The 15,602-nt window shown below is 44.5% G+C and overlaps 1 protein-coding gene across 1 annotated transcript in view; it reads left to right on the plus strand.

Moving 5' to 3' along the window:
• Positions 1-7,467: 7,467 nt before the first annotated feature.
• Positions 7,468-15,602, plus strand: part of LOC144692049 (cytoplasmic tyrosine-protein kinase BMX-like) — a 94,216-nt gene continuing 86,081 nt past the window's right edge. The window contains exons 1-2 of the mRNA XM_078560605.1: positions 7,468-7,593; positions 8,842-9,111. Of these exons, the coding sequence (XP_078416731.1) occupies positions 7,468-7,593; positions 8,842-9,111 (396 nt within the window). The remainder of the gene's footprint in view (positions 7,594-8,841; positions 9,112-15,602) is intronic.

Below are 15,602 nucleotides of genomic sequence, written 5' to 3' on the forward strand. Positions count from 1 at the left end.
TCTGGGTTCCACTGTCTCTAATACACATCGATCTGGGTTACGCCATCTCTAATACCCATCGATCTAGGTGTTATCATCTCTAATACACAACGATCTGTCTTTGGCCGTCTCCAATACACATCAATCTGTGTTCCACCGCCTCTAATACACATCGATATGTGTTTGACCATCTCTAATGCACATCCATCTGGAATTGACCGTCTCTAATAAACATCGATCTGGGTTCCACCGTCTCTAATACACATCAATCTTTGTTTAACCGTCTGTAATACACATCGTTCTGTGTTTGACCATCCCTAGTACACATCGATCTGCGTTTCACCATCTGTAATGCACATCAATCTGGGTTGACCCTCTGTATTACACATCGATCTGGGTTTGACCGCCTCAAATACATATCGCTCTGCATTTGACCGTCTCTAATACACATCGATCCCGTTTCCTCCATCTCTGATAAACATGGATCTTGGGTCCACCAACTCGCATACACATCAGACAGGGTTTGATTGTCTCTAATACACATCTATCTGGGATAGACCGTCTCGAATACACATCGATCTTGGCTCGACCATTTCTAATACACATCGACCTTGGTTCCACCCTCTCTAACACAAATCGATTTGGGTTCCTCCGTCTCCAATACACATCGATGTGAGTTTGTCCATCTCTAATACACATCAATCTGTGTTCCATCATCTTAAATATTCGAACACATTTCGACCTGGGTTTAACTGTCTCTAATACACATCGACCTTGGTTCCACCGTCTCTAATAAACATCGTTCTGGGTTTGACCATCTGTCATACACATCGATCTGGGAATGACCATCTCTAATTATGTGTACTGGAGGTGGTCAAACACAGATCGATGTGTATTAGAGACGTTGGAACACAGATCCATGTGTATTAGAGATGGTTGAGCCCAGATCGATGTCTATTTGAGACTGTCAATCCCAGATCGACGTGTATTAGAGATGGTCATTCCCAGATCGATGTGTATTAGAGATGGTCAAACCCAGAACGATGTTTATTAGAGACGGTGGAACCAAGGTCGATGTGTATTAGAGACAGTCAAACCCAGGTCGATGTGTATTAGAGACGGTGGAGCCCAGATCGATGTGTATTAGAGTCGGTCAAACCCACATCGATGTGTATTAGAGACAGTCAAACCAAGTTTGATGCGTATTGGAGTTGGTTGACACGAGATCCATGTGTATTTGAGATGGTGGAAACAAGATCGATGTGTATTAGAGATGGTCAAATCCAGTTTGATGTGTATTGGAGTTGGTGGACCCGAGATCCATGTTTATTAGAGATGGTGGAAACGGGATCGATGTGTATTAGAGATATTCAAATGCAGAACGATATGTATTTGAGGCCGTCATACCCAGATCGATGTGTAATACAGATGGTCAAACCCAGATCAATGTGCATTACAGATGGTGAAACGCAGCTCAATGTGCACTAGAGACGGTCAAACACAGAACGATGTGTATTACAGGCGATTAAACAAATATTGATGTGTATTAGAGACGGTGGAACCCAGATTGATGTTTATTAGAAACGGTCAATTCCAGATCGATGTGTATTAGAGATGGTCAAAGACATATCAATGTGTATTAGAGGCGGTGGAACACAGATTGATGTGTATTTGAGACGGTCAAACTGAGATCGATGTGTATTAGATACGTTGGAACACAGATCGATCTGTACTAGATACTGTGGAACCCAGGTCGATGTGTATTAGAGACGGTGGAACGCAGATCGATGTGTATTAGAGACGGTGGAACCCAGATCGATGAGTATTAGAGACGCACAAGAGCAGATCGATGTGTATTTGAGATGGTCAAACTCAGATCGTTGTGTATAAGTGACCGTCAAACCAAGATCGCTGTATTTTACAGACGGTGGAACCCAGATCAATGTGTATTAGAAATGGTCAAAGACACATCAATGTGTATTAGAGACAGTCAAACCCAAATCAATGTGTATTAGAGACGATCAAAGTCGATGTGTATTAGAGATGGTGGAACCCAAATTGATATGTATTAGCGATGGTCATACCCAGATCGATCTGTATTAGATACTGTGGAACCCAGATCGATGTGCATTAGAGACTGTCAATCCCAGATCGACGTGTATTAGAGATGGTCAAACCTAGATCGATGTTTATTAGGGATGGTCAAACCGAGATCGATGTTTATTAGAGACGGTCAGACCCAGATCGATGTGTATTGGAGATGGTCAAACACAGATTGATGTGTATTAGAGACAGTGGAGCCCTGATTGATGTGTATTAGAGATGGTCAAACCCACATTGATGTGTATTAGAGACGGTCACATCCAGTTTGATGTGTACTGGAGTTGGTGGACCCGAGATCCATATGAATTACAGATGGTGGAAATGAGTTCGATATGTATTATATATATATGTATTATATATGTCTATTGGAGAGGGCCAGACCCAGATAGATATGTATTAGAGTCGGTCAAACCCAGATCGATATTAGAGATGGTGGAACCCACATCGAAGTGTATCTGATGCGGTCAAATCCAGATTGATGTGTATTATAGACAGTTAAATGCTGATCGACGTCAATTAGATACGGTAAAACCCAGATCGATGTGTATTAGAGTCGGTCAAACCCAGATCGATATTAGAGATGGTGGAACCCAGATCGAAGTGTATCTGATGCGGTCAAATCCAGATTGATGTGTATTATAGACGGTTAAATGCTGATCGACGTCAATTAGATATGGTCAAACCCAGATCGATGTGTATTAGCGACGATTGAAACCAGATCGATGTGTATTACAGTCGGTCAAACCCAGGTCAATGTCTATTAGAGACAGTGTAATCCAGATCGATGAATATTAGAGATGGTCAAAACCAGATCGATGTGTATTTGCGACGGTCAAACTCAGATCGTTGTGTATTGGTGACTGTCAAACCCAGATCGCTTTGTATTAAAGGCGGCAGAAGGCAGATCGAAGTGTATTAGAAGCGGTCAAACCCAGGCCGATGTGTATTAGAGACGGTCAAACCAAGATCGATGTATATTAGAGGCAGTGGAACCCAGATCGATGTGTATTAGAGACGATCAAACACAGATCGGTATGTACTAGTGACGGTGGAACCCATATCGATGTGCATTACAGACGGTCAAACCCAGATCGATGTTTTTTAGAGACGGTCAAACCCAGATCGATGTGTATTGGAGACGGTCAAACATAGATCGATGTGTATTAGAGATGGTCAAACACAGATCGATATGTATTAGAGACGTTGGAACACAGATCGATACGTATTAGCGACGGTCGAGCCCAGATCGATCTGTATTAGATACTGTGGAACCGAGATCGATGTGTATTAGAGACTGTCGAGCCCAGATCGATGTGTATTACAGACTGTCAACCCCAGATCGCCATGTATTGGAGATGGTCATTCCCGGATCGAAGTGTATTAGAGATGGTGGAACCAAAGTCGATGTGTATTAGAGACAGTCAAACCCAGGTCGATGTGTATTAGAGACAGTGGAACCCAGAACGATGTGTATTACAGTCGGTCAAACCCAGATCAATGTCTTTTAGAGAGAGTGTAACCCAGATCGATGAATATTAGAGATGGTCAAAACCAGATCAATGTGTATTTGAGACAGTGAAACTCAAATTAGTGACCGTCAAACCGAGATCGCTTTGTATTAGAGGCGGCAGAAGGCAGATCGAAGTGTATTAGAGGCGGTCAAACCCAGATCGATGTGTATTAGAGACGGTCAAACCGAGATCGATGTATATTAGAGACAGTGGAACCCATATCGATGTGTATTACAGACGGTCAAACCCAAATCGATGTTTATTAGAGACGGTCAAACCCAGATCGATGTGCATTGGAGACGGTCAAACAAAGATCGATGTGTATTAGAGATGGTCAAATATTACAGTCGGTCAAACCCAGATCAGTGTCTATTAGAGATAGTGTAACCCAGATCGATGAATATTAGAGATGGTCAAAATCGGATCGATGTGTATTTGAGACGGTCAAACTCAGATCGTTGTGTATTAGTGACCGTCAAACCCAGATCGCTTTGTATTAGAGGCGGCAGAAGGCAGATCGAAGTGTATTAGAGGTGGTGGAACTCAGATCGATGTGTATTAGAGACGGTCAAACACAGATCGGTGTGTACTAGTGACGGTGGAACCCATATCGATGTGTATTAGAGACGGTCAAACCCAAATCGATATCTATTAGCGAAGGTCAATTACAGATCGATGTGTATTAGAGACTGTCAAACCGAGATCGATGTTTATTACAGATGGTCAAACCCAGATCGATGTGTATTAGAGATAGTGGAACCCAGATGGATGTGTATCTGTGGCGGTCAAACCCAGATCGATGTGTATTATAGGCGGTTAAACCCAGATCGATGTCAATTAGATACGGTCAAACCCTGATCGATGTCAATTAGAGATTGTCAAACCCAGATTGATGTCAATTAGAGACGCTCACAAACAAGTTGATGTGTATTAGAGATGGTGGACCTGAGATCGATGTGTATTAGGGATGGTGGAACACAGATCAATGTTTAAAAACAAAAAGCTACTGCGGATGCTGGAAATCCAAAACAAAAACAGAATTACCTGGAAAAACTCAGCAGGTCTGGCAGCATCGGCGGAGAAGAAAAGAGTTGACATTTCGAGTCCTCATGACCCTTCAGCCGAACTGAGTAAAGTTAGGAGAGGGGTGAAATATAAGCTGGTTTAAGGTGGGGGGGGTGGGGGGGGGGGTGCAAAGAAGTTGGGGTGGGGGTGGTTGTAGGGACAAGCAAGCAGTGATAGGAGCAGATAATCAAAAGATGTCACAGACAAAGGAACAAAGACAAAGTGTAAAGGGTGGTGATATTATCTAAGAGAATGTGCTAATTAAGAATGGATGGCAGGACACTCAAGGTACAGCTCTAGTGGGGGTGGGGTGGAAAGACTGACAGGGCGTTACAGTTATAGATTTAAAAATAATGGAAATAGGTGGGAAAAGAAAAATCTATATAAATTATTGGAAAAAACAAAAGGAAGGGGGAAGAAACGGAAAGGGGGTGGGGATGGGGGAGGGAGTTCAAGATCTAAAGTTGTTGAATTCAATATTTAGTCCGGAAGGCTGTAAAGTGCCTAGTCGGAAGATGAGGTGCTGTTCCTCCAGTTTGCGATGGGCTTCACTGGAACAATGCAGCAAGCCAAGGACAGACATGTGGCAAGAGAGCAGGGTGGAGTGTTAAAATGGCAAGCGACAGGAAGGTTTGGGTCTTTCTTGCGGACAGACCGCAGGTGTTCTGCAAAGCGGTCGCCCAGTTTACGTTTGGTCTCTCCAATGTAGAGGAGACCGCATTGGGAGCAACGAATGCAGTAGACTAAGTTAGGGGAAATGCAAGTGAAATGCTGCTTCACTTGAAAGGAGTGTTTGGGCCCTTGGACGGTGAGGAGAGAGGAAGTGAAGGGGCAGGTGTTGCATCTTCTGCGTGGGCATGGGGAGGTGCCATAGGTGGGGGTTGAGGAGTAGGGGGTGATGGAGGAGTGGACCAGGGTGTCCCGGAGGGAACAATCCCTACGGAATGCCACCAGGGGGGTGAAGGGAAGATGTGTTTGGTGGTGGTATTATGCTGGAGTTGGCGGAAATGGCGGAGGATGATCCTTTGAATGCGGAGGCTGGTGGAGTGATAAGTGAGGACAAGGGGGACCCTATCATGTTTCTGGGAGGGAGGAGAAGGCGTGAGGGCGGATGCGTGGGAGATGGGCCGAACACGGTTGAGGGCCCTGTCAACGACCGTGGGTGGAAAACCTCGGTTAAGGAAGAAGGAGGACATGTCAGAGGAACTGTTTTTGAAGGTAACATCATCAGAACAGATGTGACGGAGGCGAAGGAACTGAGAGAATGGGATGGAGTCCTTACAGGAAGCGGGGTGTGAGGAGCTGTAGTCGAGGTAGCTGTGGGAGTCGGTAGGCTTGTAATGGATATTGGTGGACAGTCTATCACCAGAAATTGAGACAGAGAGGTCAAGGAAGGGAAGGGAAGTGTCAGAGAAGTACCATGTGAAAATGATGGAGGGGTGGAGATTGGAAGCAAAATTAATAAATTTTTCCAGGTCCTGACGAGAGCATGAAGCAGCACCGAAGTAATCATCGATGTACTGGAGAAAGAGTTGGGGGGGGGGAGCCGGAGTAGGACTGAAACAAGGAATGTTCCACATACCCCATAAAGAGACAGGCATAGCTGGGGCCCATGCGGGTACCCATCGCCACACCTTTTATTTGGAGGAAGTGAGAGGAGTTAAAGGAGAAATTGTTCAGTGTGAGAACAAGTTCGGCCAGACGGAGAGTAGTGGTGGGTGGGGATTGTTCGGGCCTCTTTTCAAGGAAGAAGCCAAGGGCCCTCAGACCATCCTGGTGGGGGATGGAGGTGTAGAGGGATTGGACGTCCATGGTGAAGAGGAAGCGGTTGGGGCCAGGGAACTGGAAATTGTTGATGTGACGTAAGGTGTCAGAGGAATCGCGGATGTAGGTGGGAAGGGACTGGACAAGGGGAGAGAGAAGGGAGTCAAGATAACGAGAAATGAGTTCCGTGGGGCAGGAACAGGCTGACACGATCGGTCTGCCGGGACAGTTCTGTTTGTGGATTTTGAGTAGGAGGTAGAAGCTGGCCATCCGAGGTTAAGAGATGGTGGAACCCAGATCAATGTGTATTAGAGTAGGTCAAGCCCAGATCGATGTGTATTTGAGACGATCCATCTCAGATCGATGTGGGTTACATTCGGTCCAAACAGGATCGATATGTATTAGAGACTGTCAAACCCAGATTGATGTGTACTAGACACGGTCAAACACAGATTGATGTGTCTTTGAGACAATCGAACCCAGATCGATGAGTTTTAGAAATGTTGGAACCCAGATCGATGGGTATTAGAGACAGCCAAACCCAGATCAATGTGTATGAGAGACGGTCAAACCCAGATCGATGTGTATTAGAGATGGTCAAACCCAGATCGATGTGTATTAGAGACGGTCAAAACCAGATCGATGTCAATTAGAGATGGTCAAACCCAGATTGATGTCAATTAGAGACTGTCACAAACAAGTCGATGTGTATTAGAGACGGTGGACCCGAGATCGATGTGTATTAGAGATGGTGGAACACAGATCAATGTTTATTTGAGACAGTGGAACCCAGGTCGATGTGTATTAGAGACGGTCAAAGCCAGTTTGATATGCATTAGAGACGGTGGAACCCAGGTCAATGTGTATTTGAGATGGTGAAACCCAGGTCGATGTGTATTAGAGTAGGTCAAGCACAGATCGATGTGTATTAGAGGCAGTGGAACCCAGATCAATGTGTATCAGAGACGATCCATCCCAGATCGATGTGTATTTGAGACGATCCATCTCAGATCGATGTGGGTTAGGTTCGGTCCAAACAGGATCGATGTGTATTAGAGATGGTGGAATCCAGATCGATGTGTATTACAGTCGGTCAAACCCAGATCGGTGTCTATTAGAGACGGTGGAACCCAGATCGATGAGTATTAGAGATGGTGAAAACCAGATCGATGTATATTAGAGACGGTCAAACCCAGATCAACGTGTATTAGACATGTTGCTACTCAGATCGATGTGTATTAGGGACGGTGGAACACAGACCGATGTATATTAGAGACGGTCAAACTCAGATCGATGTGTATTAGAGACTGTTAAACCGAGATCGGTGTGTATTAGAGATGCTGGAACCCAGATCGATGTGTATTAGAGACGGACAAACCCAGATCGAAATGTATTAGAGTGGTTGAAGCACAGATCGATGTGTATGAGAGAAAGTGGAACCCAGATCAATGTGTATTAGAGACAATCCATCCCAGATCGATGTGTATTTGAGATGAACCATCCGAGATCGATGTGAATTAGATTTGGTCCAAACAGGATGGTTGTGTATTAGAGACGGTGGAACGCAGATCGATGTGTATTGGAGACTGTGAATCGCAGATCGATGTGTACTAGACACGATCAAACACAGATTGATGTGTCTTTGATACAATCAAATCCAGATCGATGTGTTTTAAAGATGGTGGATCCCAGTTTGTTTGGTATTAGAGACGGACAAACCCAGATCGATGTGTATGAGAGACGGTCAAATCCAGATCGATGTGTATTAGAGATGGTCAAACCCAGATCCATTGTATTAGAAATGGTAGAGCCCAGATTGATGTGTATTAAAGACGGTGGAACGCAGATCGATGTGTATTAGAGGCGGTCAAACCCAGATCGATGTGTATTAGAGACGGTCAAACACAGATCGATGTCAATTGGAGACGGTCGATCACAGATCGATGTGTATTAGAGACAGTCACACCCAGGTCAAAGTGTATCAGAGATGTTGGACCCCAGATCGATATGTATTAGAGATGGTGGAATCCAGATCGATGTGTCTTAGAGATGGTCATTCCCTGATCGAAGTCAATCAGAGATAGTCAAACTCAGATCAATGTGTATCAGAGACTTTCAAACCCAGATCGATGGGCATTATAGATGGCCAAACCCAGATCGTTGTGTATTAGATACGCTCAAACCCAGATCGATGTGTATTAGAGATGTTGGAACCCAGATCGATGTGTTTTAGAGACGCTCAAAGCCAGATCAATGTGTATTAGAGACGGTCGAACACAAATCGATGTGTATTAAAGACGGTCAAACCCAGATCGATGTGTATTAGAGATGGTCGAATCCAGATCGACATGTATTAGGGACGGTGGAGCACAGATCGATGTGCTTTAGAGACGCTCAAACCCAGATTGATGTGTATTAGAGACTGTCAAACCCAGATCGATGTGTATTAGAGACGGTCAAACCCAGATCGATGTCAATGAGAGCCGGTCAATCCCAGATCGATGTGTATTATAGACGGTCGAACCCAAATCGACATGTGTTAGAGACGGTCAAACACAGATCGATGTGTATTAGAGACAGTGGAACCCATATCGATGTGTATTGGAAACGGTCAAGCCCAGATCGATTTATATTAGAGACGGTCAAACCCAGATCGATGTGTATTAGAGACGGTCAAACCCAGATCGATGTATATTAGAGACGTTCAAACCCAGATCGATGTATATTAGAGATGGTCAAACCCAGATCGATGTGTATTAGAGACAGTCAAACACAGATCGATGTGTATTAGAGATGGTGGAACCCACATCGATGTATATTAGAGACGATCAAACCCAGATCGATGTATATTAAAGACGGTCAAACCCACATCGATGTGTATTAGAGACGGTGTATCCCAGATCAATGTGTATTAGAGATGGTCAAACCCAGATCGATGTGTATTCGGGACGGTCAAACCCAGATCCAGATCGATGTATATTAGGAATGGTCAAACCCAGATCGATGTGTATTAGAGATTGTCAAACCCAGATCGATGTGTATTAGAGATGGTGGAACCCAGATCGATGTGTATTAGCGACGCTCGACCACATGTCCAAATGGATTGCATGCATATATTTTAAAAGAACCTAGAGAAGAGATAACAAATATTTAATTATATATATAATAATTTATTAGAAAAAGGTGAGAGCTATGGTAATTAACTACCTTTATACTTACATTTAAGAAGTGAGCTAGAACATAGAAATGAAAATTCAATCACCCCAACATTGGTGGCAGGAAAAATGATGGAATCCCTGCTGCAGGAGAAAATCGAAAAACATCTCAAAATCAGAAATATAATAAAGGAATAGTCAGCATGGATTTCGAAATGGAAGCTCTTAATTTCCCAACCTCTGGAGTTTTTGAAGTGGTGATGGGGAGAGTGGACAAAGCTAACACATTAGATGTAACATGATACATATTACATTTCTGTACATTGTATAATATTATATAATATATTGTACAATTGAGAGGGGTGACCTAAATTTAGGAAACTAGGATGTAGAAGCTATTTCAGTCGTGATGAGAAATAATAAAGGCAAGAAATCACTTGTAGGAGTGGTGTACAGGCTCCTAACACTAATCACATGGTAGGATGGATTATAAAGAAAGAAATAATGGGAGCTTTTCAGAAAGGTATGGTGATAATCCTGGGGGGATTTTAATTCACATATAGACTGGAAAGATCTGATGGGCAAAGGTAACCTGGATGCGGAATTCATAGAATGTTTATGGGATAGTTCCTGAGAACAGTACATTCTGGCACCAGCCAGAGAGCAGACTATACTAGACCTGGTATTGTGCAATGAGATAGGATTAATTAATGATCTCATAGTGAAGGTGCCCCGAGGTAGCAGTGATCATAATATGATTTACATTCAGCTTCAGGGAGAGAAGAGTAAATCTAAGACTAGTATTTTAAACTTAAATAAGGGCAATTATGAGGGCATGAAAGCAGAGTTGGTTAAAGTGAACTGGATAGCTAAGGAATAGGTCAATAGAGATGCAGTGGCAGACATTTAAAGGAATTTTTCAGAATCCTAAGCATAGATACATTCCAATGAGAAAGAAAAATTCCAATGGGAGGACCCGCCATCCGTGGTTAACTAAAAAATTTAAAGATAGCATCAAACTTAAAGAAAAAGTATATAATTACACAAAGCTGGGCGGCAGGTCAGAGGATTGGACAGAATATAAAAGACAGCAAATAATGACTAAATGATCAATAAAGAAGGAAAAAAATTAGAGTACGAAAGAAGGCTAGCTAGAAATATAAAGACAGTTAGTACGAGTTTCTATAGGTATTTAAAAATGAAAAGCTAACAAGTGAACATTAGTCCTGTAGAAGGTGAGTCTGGGGGATTAATAATGGAACATAAGAAGATGGCAGATGAATTGAACAAATGTTTTTCATCGGTCTTCACTATAAAGTATACAAGTAACATCCCAAAAAAGCTGTAAATCAGGAAATGGAAGAGAGGGAGGAACTCAAGAAAATTACAATCACCAGAGACGTGGTACTGAGTAAATTGTTGGAGCTGCGGGCTGAAAAGTCCTCAGGTCCTGATGGACTTCATCCTAGGGTCTTAAAAGAAGTGGCTGGTGAGATCATAGATACGTTGGTTTTAATTTTTCAAAACTGCCTAGATTTGTCGAAGGTTTCGTTAGATTAAATAAGGACGCCAATAATGTACATAGTACTCCATATGTGGTCTCACGAATGCCATGTATAACTGAAGCACAACATCCCTACTTTTGTATTCAATTCCCCTCACAATAAATGATAACATTCTATCAGCTTTCCTAATTACTTGCTGTATCTGCATATGAACTTTTTGCGATTCACGCACTAGGACACCCAGGTCCCTCTGGGTAAACAGAAACAAAAGCAGGGATGAGGGTTTCAGCAGCAAACGAGTTGAGTCAGCGGCACAGGCAGGTGTTGTCACAGATGTGAATGTAGGCCGTCTCTGTGATGGAGAGAATAAGGGGCCAGAAGCTCAGCTCAAGGTCAATCAGAACACCGTGACTGTGAACTGCCTGGTTTAGCCTCAGAAAGTGGCTAAGGTGAGGGCAAAGTCGCTGGTTAATAAAAAAACATAAGAGGATAGAGGAGCACTTAGACTTACTGAGACTTCGTTCCTCCGGTGCTGTGTGAGACAGTGGGCAGCAAGACTGCACCACCGGCCCCGGTCCATCGCAGTTTCTTTCGCTGCAGCCCAGGTGGTGTCCCAATCTGGAAGGTCCAGCTTAAATGTACTTCACTGTCGTCACTGGCTGGCCCTGACTTCTTCTCCTGTCTGGTGATGTCCACTCTGCTGCCAGTCTGGCAGGGCCTACGTCTGGGAAGCAAAATATGTGCCATGCTAGTCTGTCACCTCTCCAACGCAATGTCCTGCAAGTGCTTCTGACAAGCTCTCTGTAGCACTCCTTCGTTGGTGATGCTGTCTCTCCCTGTGATGCCCAGGATTTTAAATAGGCAGTGCTGGTGAACGATGTCCATTTTACATGTCACCTTTGCTGTTCTCTTCCATGTCCCACTGGCATACATTGCAATCAGTATCACTATGGACATGTAGAGTCCCAGCTTCATGGCTGTGTTGATGGTGTTGGATACTCGGTGGAGTCAGTCTCAAGCCTTGTTGGAAAAGGAGGAGGGTTGGGTGTGGGGCTTGTGCTCTCACCCTGTAAAAACCCATCACTCCTACAGAAACAGCAAGATAGAGGAGCAAAGGCATCTCAAAATACAAATAGCCAAATCACTAAGAATAACAACATATGCTCACAAGGCCATTTTAAAAAAATACAAGCACTAGATTTGTTTCTGGAGTGACAGAATTAAAAAGTAGGGATGTCTCATGGCATCAGGTCAAACATGGGCAAGGAAACCTCCTGCTGATTATCAGGTATTGCCCTCCCTCAGCTGATGAATCAGCGCTCCTCCATGTTGAACGCCATTTGGAGGAAGCACTGAGGATGGCAAGGGCACAGAATGTACTCTGGGTGGGGGACTTCAATGTCCATCACCAAGAGTGACTCGGTAGCACTGCTACTGACTGAGCTGGCTGAGTCCTAAAGGACATAGCTGCTAGACTGGGCCTGCGGCAGGTGGTGAGGGAACCAACAAGAGGGAAAAATATACTTGAAATCATCCTCACCAACCTGCCTGCCGCAGATGCATCTGTCCATGACAGTATCGGCAGGAGTGACCACCGCACAGTCCTTGTTAAGACGAAGTCACACCTTCACATTGAGGACACCTTCCATCATGTTATGTGGCACTACCACAAATGAGATAGATTTTGAACTGATCCAGCAACTCTAGACTGGGCAACCATGAGGTGCTCTGGGCCATCAGCAGCAGCAGAATTATACTCAACCACAATCTGTAACCTCATAGCCCAGCATATCCTTCACTCTACCATTACCACCAAGCCAGGGGATCAACCCTAGTTCAGTGAAGAATGCAGGAGTGCATGCTAGGAGCAGCACCAGGCATGCCAGAAAATGAGGTGTCAACCTCAATGATGAAGCTATAACACAGGACGACTTGCGTGTCAAGCAGCACAAGCAGCAAGCAATAGACAGAGCTAAGTGATTCCACAACCAACAAATCAGATTTACACTCTGCAGTCCTTCCACATCCAGTTGTGAATGGTGGTGGACAATTAAACAACTCACTGGAGGAGGAGGCTCCACAAATATCTCCATTCTCAATGATCAGGGATCCCAGGACATCAGTGCGCGATACGGCTGAAGCATTTGCAACAATCTTCAGCCAGAATTGCCAAGTGAATGATCCATCTCGATTGCTTCCAGAGGTCCCCAGCCAATGCAATTCACTCTACGTGATATCAAGAAAGTGCTGAAGTCACTGGATACTGCAAAGGCTATGGGCCCTGACAATATCCTGGCAATGGTGCTGAAGACTTGTGCTGTAGAATTTGCCGCACCCCTAGCCAAGCTGTTCCAGTACAGCTACAACACTGACATCTACCCGGCAATGTGGAAAATTGCCCAGGTATGTCCTGTACACAAAAAGTAAGACAAATCCAACCCAGCCAATTACTACCCCATCAGACTACTCTCGATCATCAGGAAAATAATGGAAGGGGTCATCAACAGTGCTATCAAGTGGCACTTGCTTAACAATAACCTGCTCACTGATGCCCAGTTTGGGTTCTGCTATGGCCACTCAGCTCCTGACCTCATTACAGCCTTGGTTCAAAAATGGACAAAAGAGCTGAACTCCAGAAGTGAGGTGAGAGTGACTGCCCTTGACATCAAGGCTGCATTTGACCGAGTGTGGCATCAAGGAGCCCTAGCAAAACTGGAATCAACAGGTATTGGAGAAAACTCTCCGCTGGTTGGAATCAAACCTAGCACAAAGGAAGATGGTTGTGGCTGTTGGAGGTCAGTCATCTCAGCTCCAGAAGTTCCTCAGGATAGTGTCCTAGGCCCAACCATCTTCAGCTGCTTCATCAATGACTTTCCTTCCATCATAAGGTCAGAAGTGTGGATGTTCGCTGATGATTGCACAATGTTCAGCACCATTCATGACTCCTCAGATACTGAAGCAGTCCATGTCCAAATGCAGCAAAACCTGGGCAATATCCAGGCTTCAGCTGACAAGTGGCAAGTAACATTCGCACCACACAAGTGCCAGGCAATGACCATCTCCAACAAGAGAGAATCCAGCCATCGCCCCTTGACATTCAACGGCATCACCATCACTGAATCCCCCGCTATCAACATCCTGGGGGTTACCATGGATCAGAAACTGAACTGGACTAGCCATATAAATACTGTGGCTACAAGAGCAGGTCAGAGGCTAGGAATCCTGTGGCGAGTAACTCACCTCCTGACTCCCCTAAGCCTGATCACCATCTACAAGGCACAAGTCAGGAGTGTGATGGAATACTCTTCACTTGCCTGGGTGAGTGCAGCTCCAACAACACTTAAGAAACTTGACACCGTCCAGGACAAAGCAGCTGTTCTATTGGCACCCCAACCACAAACGTTCACTCCCTCCTTAGACAGCACTTTCCAAACTCATGACCTCTACCATCCAGAAGGACAAGGCAGCAGACACATGGGAACACCACCGCCTGGAAGTTCCCCTCCGAGTCACTCACCATCCTGACTTGGAAATATATCGCTGTTCCTTCACTGTCACTGGGTCAAAATCCTGGAACTCCATCCCTACCAGCACTGTGGGTGTACCTACACCACATGGACTGCAGCGGTTCAAGAAGGCAGCTCACCACCACCTTCTCAAGGGCAATTAGGGATGGGCATTAAATTCTGGCCTAGCCAACATCACTCACATCCCAAAATGAATGAATCAAAAAAATACACAGCCCATCGAGCCTGCTCCACCAGTCAAAAGTCTGTTTATCCTAGCCTTAAATATATTCGACGATGGAGCACCCACAACCTTCTGAGGTAGAGTATTCCAAAGGTTCACCACCCTTTGAGTGAAGAAATTTCTCCTCATCTCAGTCCGAAACGATCGGCCCCTTATCCTGAAACTGTGCCCCTGTGTTTTAGGTTCCCCAGTGTCTACCCTATTGAGCCCCTTCAGAATTTTGTAGGTTTCAATGCACCTGGGCCACAAAGTTCTGAATTGAAGTCCCACTCCAGGACTTGAGCACAGAAATCCAGGCTGACACTGCTGTGTAACACTGAGGGAGTGCTGCACTAATGGAGCTGCTGTCTTTCAGATGGGACATTAAATCAAAGTCCCACCTGCCTGTTCAGATGGTTTTGAAAGATCCCATGGCACTATTTCAAAGAAGAGCAGGGAATTATCCCTGGCACCCTGGCCAATATTCATCCCTCAATCAACATCACAAAACTCAGATTATCTGATCGTTATCACATTGTTGCTGTGGGAGCTTGCTGTGCGCACATTGCTACGCTTTCCACATTGCAACAGTGACTACATTTCAAAAGTACTTCATTGGCTGTAAAGTGCTTTAAGACATCTAGTGGTTATGAAAAGTTCTCTATAAATGTAAGTCTTTCTTTTTTTTAGATAAATGAATGGTTGTAAGGTTTAGTTAACTTTGGTTTCATTAATGTGTGGCTATCCAGTGGGCTGTACAGGAGGGATGAAATACATGTTTTAAGAGCAAT

This window comes from Cetorhinus maximus, chromosome 16 (assembly GCF_964194155.1).
Source record: "Cetorhinus maximus chromosome 16, sCetMax3.hap1.1, whole genome shotgun sequence".
Classification (NCBI taxonomy): Eukaryota; Metazoa; Chordata; class Chondrichthyes; order Lamniformes; family Cetorhinidae; genus Cetorhinus; species Cetorhinus maximus.